Source organism: Lontra canadensis, unplaced genomic scaffold, assembly GCF_010015895.1.
Source record: "Lontra canadensis isolate GAN:19392208 unplaced genomic scaffold, GSC_riverotter_1.0 scaffold36, whole genome shotgun sequence".
Taxonomy (NCBI): domain Eukaryota; kingdom Metazoa; phylum Chordata; class Mammalia; order Carnivora; family Mustelidae; genus Lontra; species Lontra canadensis.
In genome coordinates, this window is record NW_022631030.1 from 7330345 (window position 1) to 7349760 (window position 19416).

At 40.9% G+C, this 19416-nt stretch overlaps 1 protein-coding gene across 4 annotated transcripts in view; it reads left to right on the forward strand.

The window, feature by feature from the left end:
• The window catches only part of JHY (junctional cadherin complex regulator), a 54347-nt gene extending 36896 nt beyond the window's left edge, over positions 1-17451 (forward strand). For 2 of the 4 annotated variants that reach the window (XM_032868767.1, XM_032868768.1), the window contains exons 5-9: positions 2554-3212; positions 7354-7648; positions 13572-13652; positions 14442-14570; positions 17088-17451. In XM_032868767.1, the coding sequence (XP_032724658.1) occupies positions 2554-3212; positions 7354-7648; positions 13572-13652; positions 14442-14570; positions 17088-17285 (1362 nt within the window). In that variant the 3' untranslated portion in view covers positions 17286-17451. The remainder of the gene's footprint in view (positions 1-2553; positions 3213-7353; positions 7649-13571; positions 13653-14441; positions 14571-17087) is intronic. The other 2 variants (XM_032868769.1, XM_032868770.1) reach the window with 2 other exon arrangements.
• The last annotated feature ends 1965 nt before the right edge of the window (positions 17452-19416 follow it).

Sequence of the window (19416 nt, forward strand, 5' to 3'; positions counted from 1 at the left end):
GATGTCTCAATTGTCGGGTAATAAATCTTCAGTAAACCACAGATCTCAAGTAGTCTGCTCAGAAGGTGAGAGAAATCACATCAAGCCCGTAAATGTCTTCTTTTCTGGGGACTGAAATGCCATCTCTGGGCACTTACGTTTATGTGAATAGCGGATTTAACACTTGAGACAATTGAAGTTTCATAAAATGATGAGTCCTTGGCCTTGTTGACAAAGCACCCTGCGAAGAGTACTATTGTAATCTGAATTGTCAGCTGCAAAGGTATAACATGATTAAAACCAAGTGGCAACCCAAGATTTTGGGTCTGGTAACCTAAGGAAAAAAATCCTGATAGCTTTTTTCTTTGTTGGTGGGAATGAGGTCAGAGAATGGAGACATGTATAATCCGATGGCAGCAGAAAAAACTCCTGTTCACCTATTTTTCTAACAGTTAAAAGCTGACAAAATTTCTTTTTATTTAAGGCTTTATTTAGTGATTGAGAGAGAGAGATGGCACGCACGCTCGCACAAACGTGCATGAGTAGGGGGAGGGGCAGAAGGGGAGGAAGAGAGATAATCTCAAGCAGTCTCCACGCGGATTGTCAAGCCCCACTGGATCACAGGACCCGGAGATCATGAACCCGAGCTGAAATCAAGAGTTAGATGCCCAAATGACTGAGCCACCCCCTGACGATTTTTTTTTTTTAAATGACCTTATCAGGGACACCTCGGTGCCTCAGTCTGTTAAGCACCTGCCTTTGGCTCAGGTCATGATGTCTGGGTCCTTGGATCGAGTCCCGCATTGGGCTCCCTGCTTGGTGGGGAGTCTGCTTCTCCCTCTCTCTGCTCTTCTCCTCTGCTTGTGCCCTCGCTTTCTAGCTCTCAAATAAAATCTTTTAAAATAATAAAATGACATTATTGGCATCAAGAAATATTTATAGATTGTAGCACAGGTGGGTGTTTTTTTTCTTTTTCGGTTTCTTACCTTCATGAACAGTGATGGTCATGGAAGTAGCCACTGTGTTCCATCAACACACCTGATAAGACTGTACAGTAGCAGTTTTCTTCCGGGTCCACCATAAGGAAGGATGCTCTTGGCCTATCTATTTGCAGAGCCTCCCTGACTACCTTCCCCCCATGCGGCTCCATACAGTGCATGGAAGGAAGAACGCTTCTCTCGACTGAAACACAGAGAAAGAAGTTCCTTTTTTGGAGTGCCACCGGTAAAAATTCAAAGTGTAGACGAGCTCATCAGAACCTGGCCGGCCAATCCTCCAGAAAGCAAGGAGAACATGTTTTGAATTTCAGATAAGCCATTTATACTTAAAAATCTGATACGCAAAGTAACATTGTATGGGACTGTTCTAAATTTAACAGCCTCAACCTCATCATTACAGGGAGAGGTCATTGGAGATAGAATATCACTTAATATTATATGGAAGAGGTTGTCTTAGTAATTATATCAGAAAAGTGAAAAGTTGAACTCATTGCAGTAATTTGACCATTCTTCAGAGCAAGCTGAAACCATCTGAGCAAAAATAGGAGTTATTCACTTTAAGGGTTGTTTCCCCCCGCCCCCTCGAATGACCCAGGTAACCGGCATTTTTCAATTAATGTTGCACAGAGAGAGATTTCTTTTTATATGTGTGTTCAGAAAGAAATAATTTGTAGTTCTATCCCACATTGATGCATATGGTCATGTTACTGTTTTTACTAAGCAGTTAATCATTCTTTCCAAAGGCCTCTTAACTCTGCTAGTTTTTCACAAAGTAATGAGTGCTTTATTCCTTGGAAAATATTTCTAAATGGCTTGGCACAATATAGTTACATAGTGTATCTATTATACCAGGAGTACATTTTGTTGTTATAAGACTTTGAAAAGCATAAAGACCGTTCTGAAATTGAAATATTTCCCCCAGATGTTTGATTGCCTAAGTACAGGCTATATTAAGGAATTGAAGCAAAACAACCCTTGTGGCTTCACAAATGTCCCATCACAGTGCAGACTCTTTTATAATCCTCTGAATAAAATCTAATTTGTTTCATCTGGTGAAGAGGTCATTTCTAGCTTCTGACCTATATGAGTAAGAAGATCCGATCATCTAAATGGCATCTTGTATTTGACTTGTAGTTGTTTGGTAAAGCGAATCACTGATGTCCTCTCCGGTTGAGATTTTTTTTAAATGTTCACCTTAGTTGAAATAAACTTGCATATTTCGATGTAGATTTGTACTTTCTTTGTAGCCCTGTGGAGGTAAATCTCCTTCCCGTAACCCCCCATTTGGTAACACTTCATTTTACACTTGAGGTCAAAGATTTGTCTTTAATATCAAGCCCACTCTAAGCTCTCTACTTCTTTCTAGAAAATTCGTAACCTGAAATTGCCAGGAAGACTTCCGCAGCTAGTCATGCTCATATCCTGAAATTAGGAAAGGACCTACTGGACTCTTTATCTCCTTTCAAATCTGTGGTCATCTTCCCAGCAGTCTCAACTCCTAGTCTGAAAAAATACTAAGTAAAATATGAAGACTGCCAATCATCTGAGTTTACATTAACCAAAGATATCTTTTTAGGATTACCAGGAACAACGGTCTCAAAATGAAAGTGCAAAATCAAACAGCGTGCCGAGAGGTCCATCTTCTGGAACAACCAATGGCCAGCAACCTTCCAGAAAACCAGTCCGGCACAAGATTCGAAACCAGCATAAATGTCAGCATGGCTGGAAGCCTCTGGTGACTGAAGAGCTGGCTGTCAGTCACAGAAACTGGCATAGCACTCCCAGACAGCAACACAACCAGAATAAGCCTGCTGCTATTTCAGTAAAGCACGAAACACTCGGAATTATGAATGCGCCTAACAATGATTTACAACACTCAGGCGCACTTAGGAGCCAGGAGCCCGAAGCAACCTCCAATAAATTTGCTGCGCCACAGCAGGCTTTTGACAAGGTGTTGTACAAAAACTCTACTGGAAATCACTTGGTGAATGTTAAGAAAGAAAGAGGACACAGAGGCCGAGAAGAGAAAAGACCGTCACATCAGCAGCTACACCTCAACACCCTTTCCGATATGGACTTGAACTTCCTTAATGAGCTTACAGAAAAGCCAGTGGCACTGAGCCAGAAAGGCTCCCACTCTGCTAGTAACAAAAATGTTAACGGATCGAGGGAAAATAAGAAGCAATCCAAGCAGACCTACACAGAGACAAAATATAAGAACTTAGAAATATTATGGTAAGAACTCCCCTTTTCTCAAGTGTTTTTTCTAGAGGAGAAACGAGAGTACTGAAGACGGGAGAAGGAGAATGGGGGGTGGGCACATCATGGGGATGGTCAGGGGAGAGGAAAACATCACCTAACACAGTCCTTGGCTCTGAATTTTTTTTTTTATGATTTATTTTATTTATGGGGGGGAAAGAGAGAGAGAGAGCAGCAAGTGTGGGAGGTGAGAGGGGCACAGGGAGAGGGAGAAAGAGAAGCTCAGGCAGACTCCCTACTGAGTGTGGAGCCCAAGGCAGGGCTTGATCTCACAACCCTGAGATTGTGACCTGAGCCAAAACCAAGAGTTGGATGCTTAATAGACTGAGCCACCCAGGTGCCCCAGTTGGCTCTGATTTCTGCCTCAAATAGTCCACTTTCAATGTATTTTTCTTCTTCTCTGTCTCCTCTAGTTTTTCCACTGTAGTTAAGCCGGGGTGGCAGGTGGGGGGGTGGGGGGAGAGCAGACAGAGGGACTAGTCATTTGAAAAAAGATCTCTTTTGATCTTTTTGATATTTTGAGGGTTATAAGTAATGTTTGGAAGAAACGATCTCTAACTCTGTGTTGACCTATCCTAAGGATATAATCAAAAATACAGAAAAATATGTATGCACAAAAATACCGTCATTTACCAAAATGATAACAATAACTCAATAAGGAAATATTTAGGTAAATTATGGCATTAAATATTATGTAACCATTAAAAGTTATGGTTATGAGGAAACACTTCTACAAAAAAGAAAATAATAAGGTACAAATTTACACCTGAGGTGTAGGAGCTCTACTATGTAAAACTATGCACAAAGAAAGAAAAATGCACCAAAATTTCAAAACTGGTTATTTCTGGCAAGAAAGGCTGGATTATTTCTAATGTCATCTTTGTACTTCTGACTGGTTCAAGTTCCCTGCAATGTAGATATATTCCTTCTATAATCAGAAAAAAAGAAAAAGCGGTTTAAAAAAAAAAAATCACTTCCAGGGAGCTTTCCTGATGTCATTCAATCAAATATGTTTTATCACATACCTGCCATGCACTAAATCCAGCACTAAAATGCTATAGAAGATACAAAAGTAGTATGATGCACAGGTAACTTCCAAGGTCTTACTTTCAAAGTAGGGAGACAATTTTGCATATCTGAAGTGATGAAAAGGCATTTCAGTGCTGTATGCTGTACTTGGAGGCATGAAACATACATTCATTAAAATTCAGATTTAGCTTCCTGGAGGAGATAGTGATAGGTAGCAAGGATCCTGGTCTTTTCCCCCCAACTTTAGAGGGAATGCTTCTAACATTTATATCATTAAAAGTACTTAACTTTTGGGACACCTGGTTGGCTCAGTCGGTTAAAGCCTCTGCCTTCAGCTCAGGTCATGACCTTGGGATCCTGGGATTGAGCCCCACATAGGGCTCTCTGCTCAGCAGGGAGCCTGCTTCCTCCTCTCTCTCTCTGCCTGCCTCTCTGCCTACTTGTGATCTCTGTCAAATAAATAAAATCTAAAAAAAACAAAAAACTTAACTTTTGGAAGACAGGGAGGGGAGACAGTAAATTTCTCCTATTCCTAATCCTTTTGCAAAGGGCTTTTATCACAAATGGATTTCCAGTGTTAGGCTACTTACATTTATTGTGATAATCATATTTGGATTTATTTCTCCCATCTTAATTTGTCCTTCCAATCACCCTATTTTCCTGTACTTTTATAGCTCTCTCTATATACAGATATCTAGATCTTCTATTGAACTAATCGAGTTTTGTTACTTTTTCCCCTACTGATTTGGAACTATTCTCTTTCTAATTTGAGTATTGTTGACAAAGGCCCTTTAGTTTTAAGTGTACAACTCCGTGATCTGACAAGTTTTTAAATTATGTTATGTTCACAAGTGTAGCGATCATCTGTCCCATTACATCGCTGTTACAATACCAGTGACTTTGTGCCTGATGCTGTGACTTTTATTCCCATGACTTACTCATTCCGTAACCGGCAGCCTGCCCTCCCTCTCCTTCACCCATTTTTCTCAATTCCCTACCTCCTCCCCTCTGACCACCATCAGTTTGTTCTCTAGGTTTATGGGACTGATTCTGTTTTTTATTTTTTGGATTTAATTTATGAGTGGGATCATACAGTATTTGCCTCAGCGAGACTTAATTCACTTCGCTTTAACATTGTACACAAGGTTTTAAACTTAACTATTTATGTCTTTGCCTCACAGTTTTTCTTCCATTTTATTCTTTCTTCCTGAAGTAGACCGCTTTGGAAATTTTTTTTAAGAAGAGTAGGTCACTGGTAAATTTACCTGAAATTCTTTTATGCTCTATCTTGAATTATAGTTTAACCTGATGAAGAGTTAAACTCTTTGAGAACATTTCTCTACCTCCCAGTTTCCATGAAGAGTTTTTTGTCAATATAATTTTTTTTTTAATCTTTTCCCTTGTGCTTGGCATTTTGAAGCTTCACTGTGTTAGTTCTAAGTATGAAATGTCTAATCCTGCTGTTGATTCCCAAATCTGGAGATTTATCTCCTTCATAAATTCTACATAAATATCATCCATTTCCCTTTATTAGGAAATAGGCATAGGAAATACCACGAATCTTATGAAATATTATTTACCCTCTTTTCCCTCCAGGAACACCAAAGAGATGTATGCTAAAAATCTTTTATTCTAGACTCTATGTCTCTTTAATTCGGTTTCTTATTTTCTATTTCTTTTATCTAGGTGTACTCCTGAGAAATTTCCTCCCATATGTTTCCCAATGCAATAACTCTCTTCAGTTGTAGCCAGTAGGCTACAATGTACCCACGGAGTTGTAAATTTCAATCCTAGTATTTTTCATGTCTAGAATTTTTATTTGGTTCTGAATAAAACCTTCCTGTTCTTTTTTCAAAATAGGTTTCCCAGGGTTTTAATTTCTTCTTTCAGGTCTTGAATCATTTTAAACATGCTTGCTTTAAGAATGCTATCTAGGGGCGCCTGGGTGGCTCAGTGGGTTAAGCCTCTGCCTTCAGCTCAGGTCATGATCCCAGAGTCCTGGGATCGAGCCTCACATCGGGCTCTCTGCTCAGCAGGGGGCCTGCTTCTCCCCCGACCCCCGCCCCACGCGCGCGCTTCTCTGCCTACTTGTGATCTCTGTCAAATAAATAAAATCTTAAAAAAAAAAAATGCTATCTCATATTCTACTATCAGAAGTTCTCAGAAATCTACCACTGCTTCTTGTGTGTGGGTGGGTGTCTGCTGACTCTCCTACTTGGTAGATTATCTCCTCAGAGATTCTAGGTTTTTGAATTGTGAATGTGGTTTGGTCATCCTGTCTGTAGATGCCTCAGCAGGCTTGAGAAGGAATAGATCCCTCCAGAGGACTTTATATTTGCTTCTGCCAGATATGCAGAGGCATCCCTCCTCTGGGATCATTTTTATGTCATTTTTTTGTCTTAGGTTCCATGACTAAATGGGAATGTAAATATGAACCCCAAGTACTGTCGTATAGAAATTCCTAGACCAAGACAGATCGGCTTGCTTTGTTGAGTCTCAAGGCTCGTGACTGAGCTAATCACTAAACCAACTTTTTATCCAGGACCTAGCTCTCCAAGGCCTTCACACAGGCATCTCGACTGATGCCCCAGCTGACTTGGGGCCAAGATTTCACGGATCCTGTACCAGAGTGAAGTGTTAGAACCTGAGCGCATATGTCCAAAACTCCCACAAAGCAAGCCATAGCTTCAGTTTATCCAAAATCTGCTTTACTTTCAGTTCCTTTTTTGGTTTTGGTCCCAAAGATTCCCTACCTCATACAAATTAGTCTAGGTATTCAAAAAGACGTTTGTTTAAATATAATCCAATATTTCCAGGTATTTTATAGCAGCAAGGACTTTTCAAAGGGGTATTTTCTTTTTCTATTCTATATTTTTTCTATTCTATATTTTTCTATTTCTATATCTCACAAAGCAGCACAGTCGGCTTTGGATTCTCTCTCTCAAATAATTTTTTTTAAAGATTAAGCTAAAGGTCATTAATTTGATTTGGAGAATGATGAATACATCAAAGTCATAAAGATATTCCTGCTAGAAGTCTTAAGTATCCCGTTTTTAATAACAGATTGGTGGGGTGTTTTTCCCGTCAGGAAATTCTATCCTTCCTCGGACAGCCAGCCTGTTAGAGCTTCTCCAGACTCCCAGCTCACCCAGATAATGGAGCAGCACCAGCAAGCCTTAATACAGCTGACCGACGTGCAGCCCAAGGAAGGGGCCCCATCCAACGTCACATTTCCACCTCTGTTGTCAAGGGTCGAAAGTGAATCCCAGCTCGGTTCAGAGAGAAGCCAAAGAAACCAAATGGAAATGAGTCGTAGCAATTCCGAAGGCTATTTGCTTCAACTGGAAAAAGGAAGAAAGCATAGGAAAAGGAGCGGCTTCAAGGTAACAGAAGCATTTTAGTGAATAATCTTTTAATTCTTGTTATACAGATGGCCCTTGGTTTTCATTCCCTTACTTCTAGCCTGGGCGACGGATGGTCCTTACTGAGCGGCTGCCACGCTGGGTGGCCCCAAGTCCTGAGGCACTTCCTAGTGTGACCCCCTGCTGCTGCCTGGAATGGGCCTCCTTTGAGCTTCAGCTCAGGGAAGGGTCTCCTTTTGCAAAAAAGCAGAGACCTCCTTTTGGCCCCAGATTAAACACCAGCCCCTCAGAAACGGTCCTCACACCCTGTCTTGACCCCTAGTCAGGGCTGAGCCTCTCAGCACGTTCTCCTATCTGAGGAGACAAAATAGGGCTGAGGGAGGTTGCAAAATCTTTCCAGGAAGACATGAAGGCATACAGAAGACGTCTTTGTAGGTCCTCTGCGTTTCTCCACTGTTACAAGCATTAAAAACCCCTCAGGAAAGGTCGCTCGCCTCTCACATGGAATGCTAAGGAGAGAACTGGAAAATGCATTCTGTGTTATAGGGCCCCTTCCAACCAGTGGGAAGCAAAGGGCCTGTGATGATCTGGGTTCCCCAGGAACAGACTCAAATGGAGATTCACGGGCAGGAGGCTGACTGAGCCATGCCTCCCAAACCAGCCCTGGAAGGGGTGGGGGGGGCAGGGCTGGCTGAGGAAGAGGGTGTTGTGATGCAGGTGCAGCAGAAGCTCTAGGAGTCCACATGGGCTCTGAGTTGGGATGGCTCTTTGAAGGTAAAGGGCGTGGGTTTTTGCTCCACCACATGGACCAGACATTGGCTACAGACGGTCTCCCCAGGGAGAGCCCCAACTTTGGGTACCGCAGCTCCATCTGGCTGAGGGCAGTTCTTAGGGAGGGACCCGACTGGGAGCCATAGCAGACAGCAAGTAGAGGAAGGATTATCTCGGTCCCCAGGGACATCCACTTTAAGGCGGTTTAGGGAATCAACCATAGTTCAATTCAACATAGGTGCTGAATTCTTATTAGGAACTGTGCTAGGTGCTGGGATGTAAAGAGAATGAGCCATGACCCTTCCTCATGTAGACACACATGAAAATAGCTTCACTATAATGTTGCATTAAAAAAAAAAAGAGAGATATGTGTGGATTGCGCAGAGGAGCAAAAAGGAGTTTGGATTGACAGTCCAACCTAAGGGGTCAAGCAGAGCTTCAGGGGATAATTCTGAGTTGAGATTTAGATGATCAAGAGTTAATAAGAGGGATGTTAGGGTAGCTCACTCGGTTAAGCGGTTAAGCGTCTGCCTTCAGCTCAGGTCATGATCCCAGGGTCCTAGGATCGAGTCCCACATCAGTCTCCCTGCTCAGTGGGGAGTCTGCTTCTCGCTCTCTCTGCTGCTCTCCCTGTTTGTGTGCTCTCTTTCAGTCTCTGACAAATAAATAAAAATTTTAAAAAAGTTAATAAGACCAAAAGAGCATTTCAGGCAAAAAGGACCAGCCTGTAGTTTAGTCCCTAGCAAAGAACAGACCATCAAATAAATGTTAGTTTCCTTTTTCTTTTTCTATTAGTAATTTGAATTCATGTCTTACAGAGAAGAGGCAGCAGAAAGTATCCCGATGACCATGTGTATCACCAGAAGTCTAAGAGCATGGGAGAGTCAGAAGGGGAATTAAAAAAGAACTTCTAGTCACTGTTGCCCAAACCCTCTTTCCAACTCAGAAAATCCCTCCCTTCCTGCTTTCTTTCAGGAATGTTCCAACCCACCCATATCCATTTGCTCGGCCCAGCACCTCCAACTTGCATCTAACAAATGCTCAGAAGTGCTCTTTGTCCATTAAGCTACTCCAGAAGCTAAAATGACTTAGAATCGAGCTGTCCGTAGAGGACAGCAGGTAGCTGGGGCACCGGACAGGGGAATCATTATGTGGGTCGTGCCCACTTGCTAGTCACAGCAAATCTGTGGTTTCCTAGGGATTCGATTTGAATCACATTAAAAGTTTGAGGATTTGTACAGCTAACAGGCCCAAGCACCTTCTCCTTCCCTTCTCCTTCTCCTGGAAGTTCTGATTCCCCTTCTCCTGGCAGTTCTGATGCGACTGGTTTATGAACACTAAGCATTGTCTGTACTGGTAAATCCAGACGTCAGGAGGGAAGGGACAGATGCAGCAGAAGGGATGACAAAGCGCATAAAAGTATCTGTTGGGACCGGCCACAAAACAGCTGCTTAAGCAATTCTGGGACAGCTGAGCTATAGGTATTAAGTCCTGTGCTTGTTGTCACAGACTGTCTGGGTATTGCTGCTTGGTGGCTTCTAAGAAGAGGTTTATTGAGATAAAGTTTAGCAACCACAGAGCAATTTTCCTTCACTTACTGTTCCCCAGTAGCGGAGGCATTGTTTTGTTGCCCTGCTTTTGAGTAACTTTCTCACACTCAGACATCTGAGGAATGTTCTAGAGAAAAACCCTGCCATGTCCCCCACAGTAGGGTACAGCGCTTCAGAGTTGAAACAAGTCCTCACGGGAATTTTTTTAGTCAGGCATGCTTTGCCCCACATTTACAATAGAAGTCACTCCTCTAGCTTGAGAGGTGGGATCAGTTATTGGCAGAAACGTGCCATCAGGAAAGTCTGGTGCCATCCTCTGCCCAGGAGACCATCAACAGAGAACAACAGTTCGGAGGGGCGGGTCTGGGGTTTGAAGTCCTCAGCCCGGGGCCAGGGATGGTGGAGGTCAGCTAGGACAGGTCTCATGCAAAGACTAGCAGTGAACCCCCTCAGGGGTTTGTTGAGAACAGGACTCTATTTTCCTCCTGTGTTTAGAGACCTAACAGAACTATCATTGTTGATTTAATTTGGGGGGAGGGGGAGCATGCTACTGTGACCTTTTAGTCTTGTAACAGCCAAGAAGAACTAAATCAAAGTAAATTCTGAGGATTATTTTACTATAAAAGCCTTTTGAAGAGGCAGAAAGTAGATTAGTGGTTGCCTAGGGCTGGCGGTAGAGGGGGGCCGAGGAGTGGCTGCTAATGAGCACAGGGGTTTCTTTTCAGGGTGATGAAAATGTTCTAAAATCAGATTGTGGCGATGTTTGCACAACTTGATGAATATACTAAAAAACCATTGAATTGTATAACTTCAAATGGGTGAATTTGGTGGTGTGTGAATTCTGTTTCAATAAAGCTGTTAGAAAAGACTTTTGATGGAAAGAGATCAAACAAAATTACAGCACTGAGAGCCAATCAAGATTACTTGAGGCAAACTTAAGTAAATCCAGGATTTTTCATTGCCAGTCACCCAGAACAAACTCCGTTAGGAACCATGTTCTCTCCCCGTTGAGAAAAGGGTGCTTTGCTAGAAGTAGCTCAGGCTGGAAAGGAGATAGTAGCATTGGTATACTCATGTCTGTCCTTGGGCCACACTGTTTATTTTGTGTCAATATTTCATGTTAGTCCCTTTGCTGTTTTCCTATGACAGCCAAGATGTTTATTCTGGTTATGCGAGGGGATAGTAAGAACTGGGACCACAGACCCGGGGCGGGGGCAGCAGGGAGCAATGATTCGTGCTTCACACTGTATCTTTTGTGTCAGTGCAATGATTAAAGTTAATCCGCTTCACGCTAAGTCTGTGATTTCTGGCCACTGATCATTTCTCATCCATTTTGGACAAATTGGATTTATGACCTGGATATGAGTGAGGCTCTCTCCTTTTTCATTATTGGTTTACTTTGCCAAATAGAAAGTAACTTAGCGATTGCTGAACAGTGGTACTGATGGCATGTCCGAGATAAAAAACCAGATAAAGAACAAATTTGCAATTGCCAAGTAGAAGATACCCAAATTCATTCACCTATTAATCATTAGTGGAGATTTTAAAATGTGATCATACCCAGTGTAATCAAGGTTTGGACAAAAAACGGCATTCTTACACATTGCTAATAGAAGTGCTCATTAAGGACCTTAAGTGTGTTTGTGATTTTGTCTCAATAATTCCACTTCTATTAAGTTTAGATCTCAGTGATCATCAGAATAGCCCACAAACAATGCTTATCCCTAGGACATCTTAAATAGCATTTAGAATGTTATGTATAAAAGTCACATTTTTGAATGATATTTAGTGACAGGGAAATACAACATAATGCTAAGATACTTAGTGAAAAAAGTCTAATTTGTAGCACTTGGCCATTTTCTGAAAATATGAACAGACAGATTTTAAAGGCAGGAAGTTGTTGGACTGGTTTTGCCAATCTTCTCTAAGAAGATTTAGGGTTTTGAAAAGCCTTTCATGAGCAATTTTTTTTCTCTATACTTTAATATTTCAGTGATTTTAGCCCAACAACCTCTTTAAAAAAAAAAAAAAAGCCTCTCTCATCTTTTACAATTAGATATACTATAAGACTTTTGACTATACATTTTGAACATTCTAATCAGGGAGATTCTATTTGCAGGACTCAAACCTTGCAGCATAGAAATGTTGCCTATAAGATACAGGATTCTGGCTCTCTGAAGTACTGAAATTTTTGCAATACTGCTTTCGGCTCCAAGCACCTTCAAAATTATGAGCTCATTCTTCTCACCTGCAGTTAATCCACAAGTAGATGGTAACTAGTACTGGGTGTCCACAGCTCAAAACATCAGAACCAATATTTGTATGGCTCTCTCATGTCTTTCCTGACACAAGATTGCTGCTATAGCTCCAGCTATCATATCTACATGCAAGGCAAGGAAAAGGAAAGGGAGGGGCTGCACCAGCCTGAATGAAAGCTAAGCCAACTTGCATTTATGCCTCATGAGCCAGAGCTCAGTGCTGCAGATCTGGGGAAAGGAGTACCTGTCTCCAAGCCTCTATGGTGGGGTAGGACAAGGGAGAAACTAGCTGGTATGAGCTATGGGTAGTCAGCCAATAGGCCAGTGGGAGTAGAACAAATTCTTGTAACCACTGATACATTGATATAAGATTACTTACGCCCTTCAAATTATCCAAAAATCACATTAACTAAATGGTATTTCTCAGATCTTGCCTAGACTTTTTTTTTTTTTTTTTAAGATTTGTTTATTTGAGAGACAGAAAATGTGCATGCAACAAGCAAGGGAAGAGGCCGGGAGAGGGCAAAAGAGAGAGACTCCACGCTGAGTATGGAGCCTGATGTGGGGTTTGATCTCAAACCTGAATGGAAATCAAGAGTCAGAGACTTATCCGATTGAGTGGCCCAGGTGCCCCAGTTCTTGCTTGGACTCTTAACCCTTAAAAATTTACAACCTTTTCCTAATTGGAGAGGGAGACAAACCATAAGAGACAGAGGGTTGCTGGAGGGGAGGTGGGGGGCGGGGGGTAACTGGGTGATGGGCATTAAGGAGGGCACGTGGCGGTAATGAGCACTGGGTGTTACAAAAAACTGATGGATCACTGAACTCAACCTCTGAAACTAGTAATACACTTTAATTGAATTTAAGTTTAAAAAATGTTACGGTCTTTTGAATGTTAGGACATGATTAGAGCACTCGCCTTTCGAAGCAATGCTTACCTGATTTAGATTCCTCTTGCCAGGAAATTCTTTGGTTTCGTGAACCGTACAAGAACAGATAGATTAGTAATGACAGTAAAAGTAAAAGCAGTAAAGTGGTAAATGTATATGTCGTTTAGAACGTTAATAATGAAACACCTCTTTATTCACTTGGAAATTTTTATTTATAATTTCCAGAATTCCAATTTTCTTGTTGTTGTAGAAGTTGGAAAAGTCAAAACATGTTACTTGACCAGCCACAAATTACCCAAGACGCTATAATCAATAACTACCATTAGAGTGAAAGAATTGTCAGGAAATGTACCGTCTCCCAACAGTCCACACGGGCTTCCATTCTTTCCTTATGTGGCTATGACAGCATGGTGGGGGCGGGGGGGGGGGGGGGGGGCATGATTCCTTAAAAGAAACTGTCTCTTTGTATTTGTAGAGCTCCAAGCTGAAAGGTTATCAGAAAAGAGACGGGAAGCTTGGAGGCCTTGGACCTGACCTTGATTCTGTCAGAGACAAAGTGAGTGAGATGTACATACGGCACTCTGTAGGCTTGGATATGCCCACCTGTGTATTAGCAGATCAGTACAGAAATGTCTCCCACCCACCCCCACACCAAGTCCTGATCCAAATGTCTCCCTCTGAATAGAGGCCCTTCTGAAATAGCATTAGTAATAGAGACCCAGATACTCCTTTTACTATAAGATAAAATTACCTAGCCAATGTTGTTTTATGTATCCACCTTTTAGTTCGTCTTGAAGGCCTGCACAGAAAAGGGGGCCACGTGCACATGAAAAGAGATGTGTGTGTTATATGGTCATTGGTCTTTCCCAATAGAGTGATCTTGGTAATTTCGAAGAGTGGCTACAGAGAAGACACTTAGGATAAGAGTTGCCCAACCCCTGAAAAGTGCATCCACTTTATTTCCTTTCCTCTAGTGAAAGAAGATCTTCATTTAATGTGTTTTAACTACAGTTGCACTCAAGGCATAAAAAGAGAGTATAGTTCAAAGTTGGAAGCCAAAATGAAAATAAATTGGGTAAATGCAACAAAGAAGGAGCTGAATGTGATTTAGACCCTGTTAAGGGAACACTGGGTGTGCTTCGGCAATGATGTCCCCCCTCAGAGACAGACTGTTTCTAGGAGAAACATTAACTGTCTCACTGCTGTTGCCTTAAGCGTGGTAATCCCATTTCCTCACTACCGCTAATACAATATGGCCAGCTCGCTAAAAGGAGTGCCGCTTTTAAAGAGATCAGAGAGATCTAGAAGGACCTGTGTACTGTTGTAACATGGTTTGTCTGAACAGATGCAGAAATTAATCCAAAAAAAGGAATATGCAAAGCAAGTTAAGGAGTATAACATGAAGACATTATCCATTCTGTCAAAACCACAAACAGCAAAAACTGAACGTCTGTCGGCCATCCCTCGGCAGAAGGTAAGAAATCCCCACCACGGCAGTTAGCCTCTCAATTAGAATGAAAAGGAAACCTTTGTCACCGCTTGACAAATTCCCCATGTTTTCTGAACCCAGGAGGGGTCTAAGCTACTGCCCTTCCTGTGGCTACCCATCATTCAGAGACATTGATACACAAAGAACATGAACACAAATGACACTGTAAGGTTAGCCTCAAGTTCATCGTGGTCTTAGTCCTCCATGCGTTTTCTTCTTGTATTTCAAATCTGACACATAAAAATGAATAGTAAGGCCAGCAGACAGAAGAGATACTCAACATCACTAATCATCAGGGAAATGCAAATCAAAACCACAGTGAGATCACCTTACACCTGATCAGAATGTTTAGAATTAAAAAGACAGGAAATAAGTGTTGGTGAGGACATGGAGGAAAGAAAGAACCCTCGTGCACTGTTGGTGGGGATGTGAATGGGTGCAGCCACACTGGAAAACGGTATGGAGGTCCCCCAAAAATCAAGAATAGAATTACCATATGATCCAATAACTCCACTACTGATTATTTACCCAAACAATACAAAATACTAATTTGAAAAGATATATGCACACACGTTTATTGCATCATGATTTATGATAGCGAAGATATGGAGGCAACCCAAGTATCCATCTCTAGAAGAATGGAGAAGATGTGGTGTGTACACACACACACACACACACACACAGAAGCTTATCACACAACCTTAAAAAGAGGAAATGGTGCCATTTGTGGCAACATGGATGGACCTAGAGGATATTACGTTAAATGAAATGTCAGAACAGAGAAAGACAAATACCATACAATTTCACTCATATGTGGAATCTGAAAACCAAAATGAACAAAACCAGCAGAATCCAACCTATAAATACAGAGAACAAATTGATGGTGGCCAGAGGGGAGGTGGTGGGGCAATGGGCAAAACATATGAAGGGGAGAGAGAGATAACAGGCTTCCAGTGATGGAGTGAGTAAATCATGGGCATGAATGGTATAGCCCAGGGAATATGGTCAGTGATACTGTGATAACGTTGTATGGTGACAAATGGTAGCTACATTTGTGGTAAGCACAGTGTGACACGGAAGCTGAATCACTAAGTTGTACACCTGAAGCCAAAGTAACATGTGTGTCAACCATACTCAAAACATTTTAAATTGAATAGTAAGGCGATTTCTTAGAAGAATCTAGCAATCCTGATAAATCCTATCAATTTCCTTCTCTACCATTACATTTTAAAGAATTAGTGTCTTCTTGCCATTTATGGGTACGTATGTCAAAGAAAAGTCCTTTGTTGTTTCTTTCAAGTTCATTCCCCTACATTTTTCCCAAGGGACTGTAATATATAGACCCCTCTAGCCATGAAAAATGATTTCATAAAATACAGAATGTTCTCCCTCTCAGAGGTCATCCAACTGTAAGTCAGGATGTGAATGAAGTACATTCAGCGGAGACACCGAGCCTCGCAGTGCAAAGTCTCCATCTCAGTCCCAGGAAGAACATGGGACCCTTTGCATGAGGGACAAGTGACCCTTTGGTGCTTTTAGGAATTTGTACTTCATGTTCTCTCACACAGACCATCCTATTTTCTATTTATTGCCTTTCTCCCTGGGACCTTGAAGACCTCAGTCCACTTGATTGAGTTTCCATGGTGCCACTTTCTCTATTTTCTCCAAGCCATTATTTTTTTCCATGAAGAGATTCAAGACAACAAATCTGTAATGAGAAATTCCTACAGAAGTCACCTCTACACACTGAGAAGTTTGGACAGGTTTTTCCCTTCCAACACCTGAATATATTACTCCTGCTTCAGCTTTCAAGAAACTTACTAAAATATAAAATGGATATCAAGACAGATTTAGAAATCATATGTAGTGATCTCATCTTTATTGTAGTGCCTTTTGGAACTGACATCACTGAAGAAAAAAAAAAAAAAGACTTTTTCTGGTCTCCAGGCTTTTATGGATATACTAAAGAAAAGAGTAATTTCCAACCTCTAATAAATAGTTGCTAGAGTTCCAAAAGCCTGGGAACAAGAAGAGTTGATGTAATAAATGGAAACTCAGTTTTGTCAACGATAGTGACGTCTTTGGTCTCAAGCTGTAGCAAGTCCACTCTGAATGGAAAGGTCTGTTAATATCTCCTTAACAGAGGCTTGGTTTTATAAGACCACTAGAAGCTAAATAGAGCCCACACATGAGAAATGTATTTTCAAACACTTGAATAAAACCTTGTTTTAGAAAAAAAACACCCGAAGGCACAGCTCGGTTTCATTTTCTAGCTCTTGTCCATTGCATACTCATGTGGCTAACTTACTTTGTTGAAACTGTGCGTTAGAGAGCAGGACTCGCATTTCCCATCCGCTCTCCCTTCCCATCCGCATCTTCTCACCTTATGGTAGCAATGTGTCTCTTCGTTTTGCCAGTGAACATGCCCTAAGACTTGATTTCATTTAAGGAATGCAGGGCTCACTATCCATTTCACATAAAATGTTCTCTTTACGCTTTTAGGCTCTGGAATATGCCAAGACCATCCCTAAACCCAAACCTTCAAACCTGACGGACCACGTATCCAAAGAAAAGAAAAATCCCACGTACACTCGAAAAGACGACACTCTGCCTGAAATCTCACTGCTGGAGAGACTGCAGAATAGACACGAGAGGGAAAAACAGGCTGTGGCGGCTTTCAAAGTCCTTCACATTGTATAGACAACACATTTGTCGGAGACCAAAAATGCCCGAGGATTGGACTTGGAGAAAAAAACTCCAACCACCTCTCTGTGTAGAGAGCGGACCTTCTGTCCTCCAGCTGCAGTCCACGTTTGCTTTGTACAGGATTTAAAACATGAGGCCTTATTAACTTTACAGAGCTGTGTTTTACTTTCTAGGAAGGTTATTATTTATTTTTAAATCAAAATTTTGGGTAGAATAAGAACTAAGGAACAAAGCTTTTTTAGTTTCATAGCGGATCTTTTAATTTCTCACAATATCTCTACCCTTCCTTGTAAAATGAAACCTTGAAGTGACCCAGCAAAAAATGTATCTAACTTCTGCTTCTCTCTTAACTTCCTGATAAGGAAAGAAAAAAGTATAGAAACACTTCAGTTTTGAATAAAATGAATGTAAATTGGACTAACTGCCAGGACATTTGGAGATAGTTTCCCAAATAGTTCTAAAGTCTCTAAATTAAAAAAAAAAAAAAAAACAAAAAAACAAAACAAAATACCCCAATGTCCTAACAGAGCATCATGACATAAATTAGAAATCCAACAAGTCCAGAAACATCCATTCCGACAACTCTGAGCGATATATTTTCTCAAAGTTACTTGCTCCAAGTGTGTGGATATGCCAGGCATCTTGCCATCAAAACATCTTAAAATGTTACATCTGTGCTTACACGCTTACACACACGCACACATACACACACACACACACACGTTAGGTAAGAGAAAGCATTCCACATTTTACTGCTGAGTGTCACTATTAATAAATATTATCTACTTTTGTCTTTTGAAACTGAATACACATTATCAGGTGATAACGGAATAAAAATTATCAGGTCTTAAAATAAATATGGAAGAATTCAATTTTTTCTTACTTGCTTGTATTAGATGGGCATTGGATTCTTTGACAGCCATATCCAGAAATGGGCAATTTTAACACTAATTTAGGGGAAAAACTCTTTATCTATACAGGTGGCATAAGAAATATCTTTGGAGAGTTATTCCTTTGTTATAAAAATTTTACATAAACCATGATGTGGTATATAAAAGCTACCTGTACGTGATTTTCTCTTAAAACTGAAAGCAATTAGAATTGAAAGTCGGGAAAAATTAAACATATATGAAGATAAATAATAAGCTGACAAATGTTTTGGTGGTAAGTTGAAAATTATATCATATATGAAGCATTAGGTGGGAAAAATCATATCTCAAATGACTCCTAAGATATATTTGTAAAAGAAGAGGACCCTTCATGGTACATGGTGAAGACTTTTCTAGAAGCTTAAGAATTAATTTCTTTTTCCAAATGGCCTTAAATTTAAACTTAACTCTGGAAGATTAATAATGCATATAGAGACATTTCCAAATTTAAAGGGACAGAGCAACTTTTTAAGATATTCCACTTCTATTAGAATATTTTAAAAGTATTTTAGGGGCACCTGGGTGGCTCAGTGGGTTAAGCTTCTGCCTTTGGCTCAGGTCATGATCTCAGGGTCCTGGGATCAAGCCCTGCATTGGCCTCTCTGCTCAGCAGGGAACCTGTTTCCCCCTCGCTCTCTGCCTGCCTCTCTGCCTACTTGTGATCGCTCTCTCTCGCTCTGTGAAATAAACAGATGAAATCTTTAAACAACAAAAAAGGTATTTTTAAAAGAGCTTAGAATGGGCTTATCTTATTCACATACTAATTTTTCAGAAGAGGAAATGGAGATTAGGCTAGGATAAATGACTCTTGACATATGTCAGTCCTACTGATAACAGCAGACGGAGTACGGTCTAAACTTCAGCCAATACCAAGGACAGTGCTATTTGATTATTTCTAGGAAGGGGCTGTTCTTGTTTTCTGTGTGGGCAAGGAGCATATAATTATTTTGAACTTCAGTTTTGGACATAAACTCCCACTGTTTCATTTCTAGAAATACTCATTATTACATACCTGGTCATATTTTAACACATACAATCTGGCAACTTCATAACCATGTTGTTAAAGTTGAAAGAGACACATAAATTAACTCAGATGTTGACTCATAACAGACACTACTTTATTTTTGAACATTTAAAAGCCTCCTCCAGCCATTTCTCTGGTAGCTAAGCACTGTTAAATCCTTCAATCCCTTCAC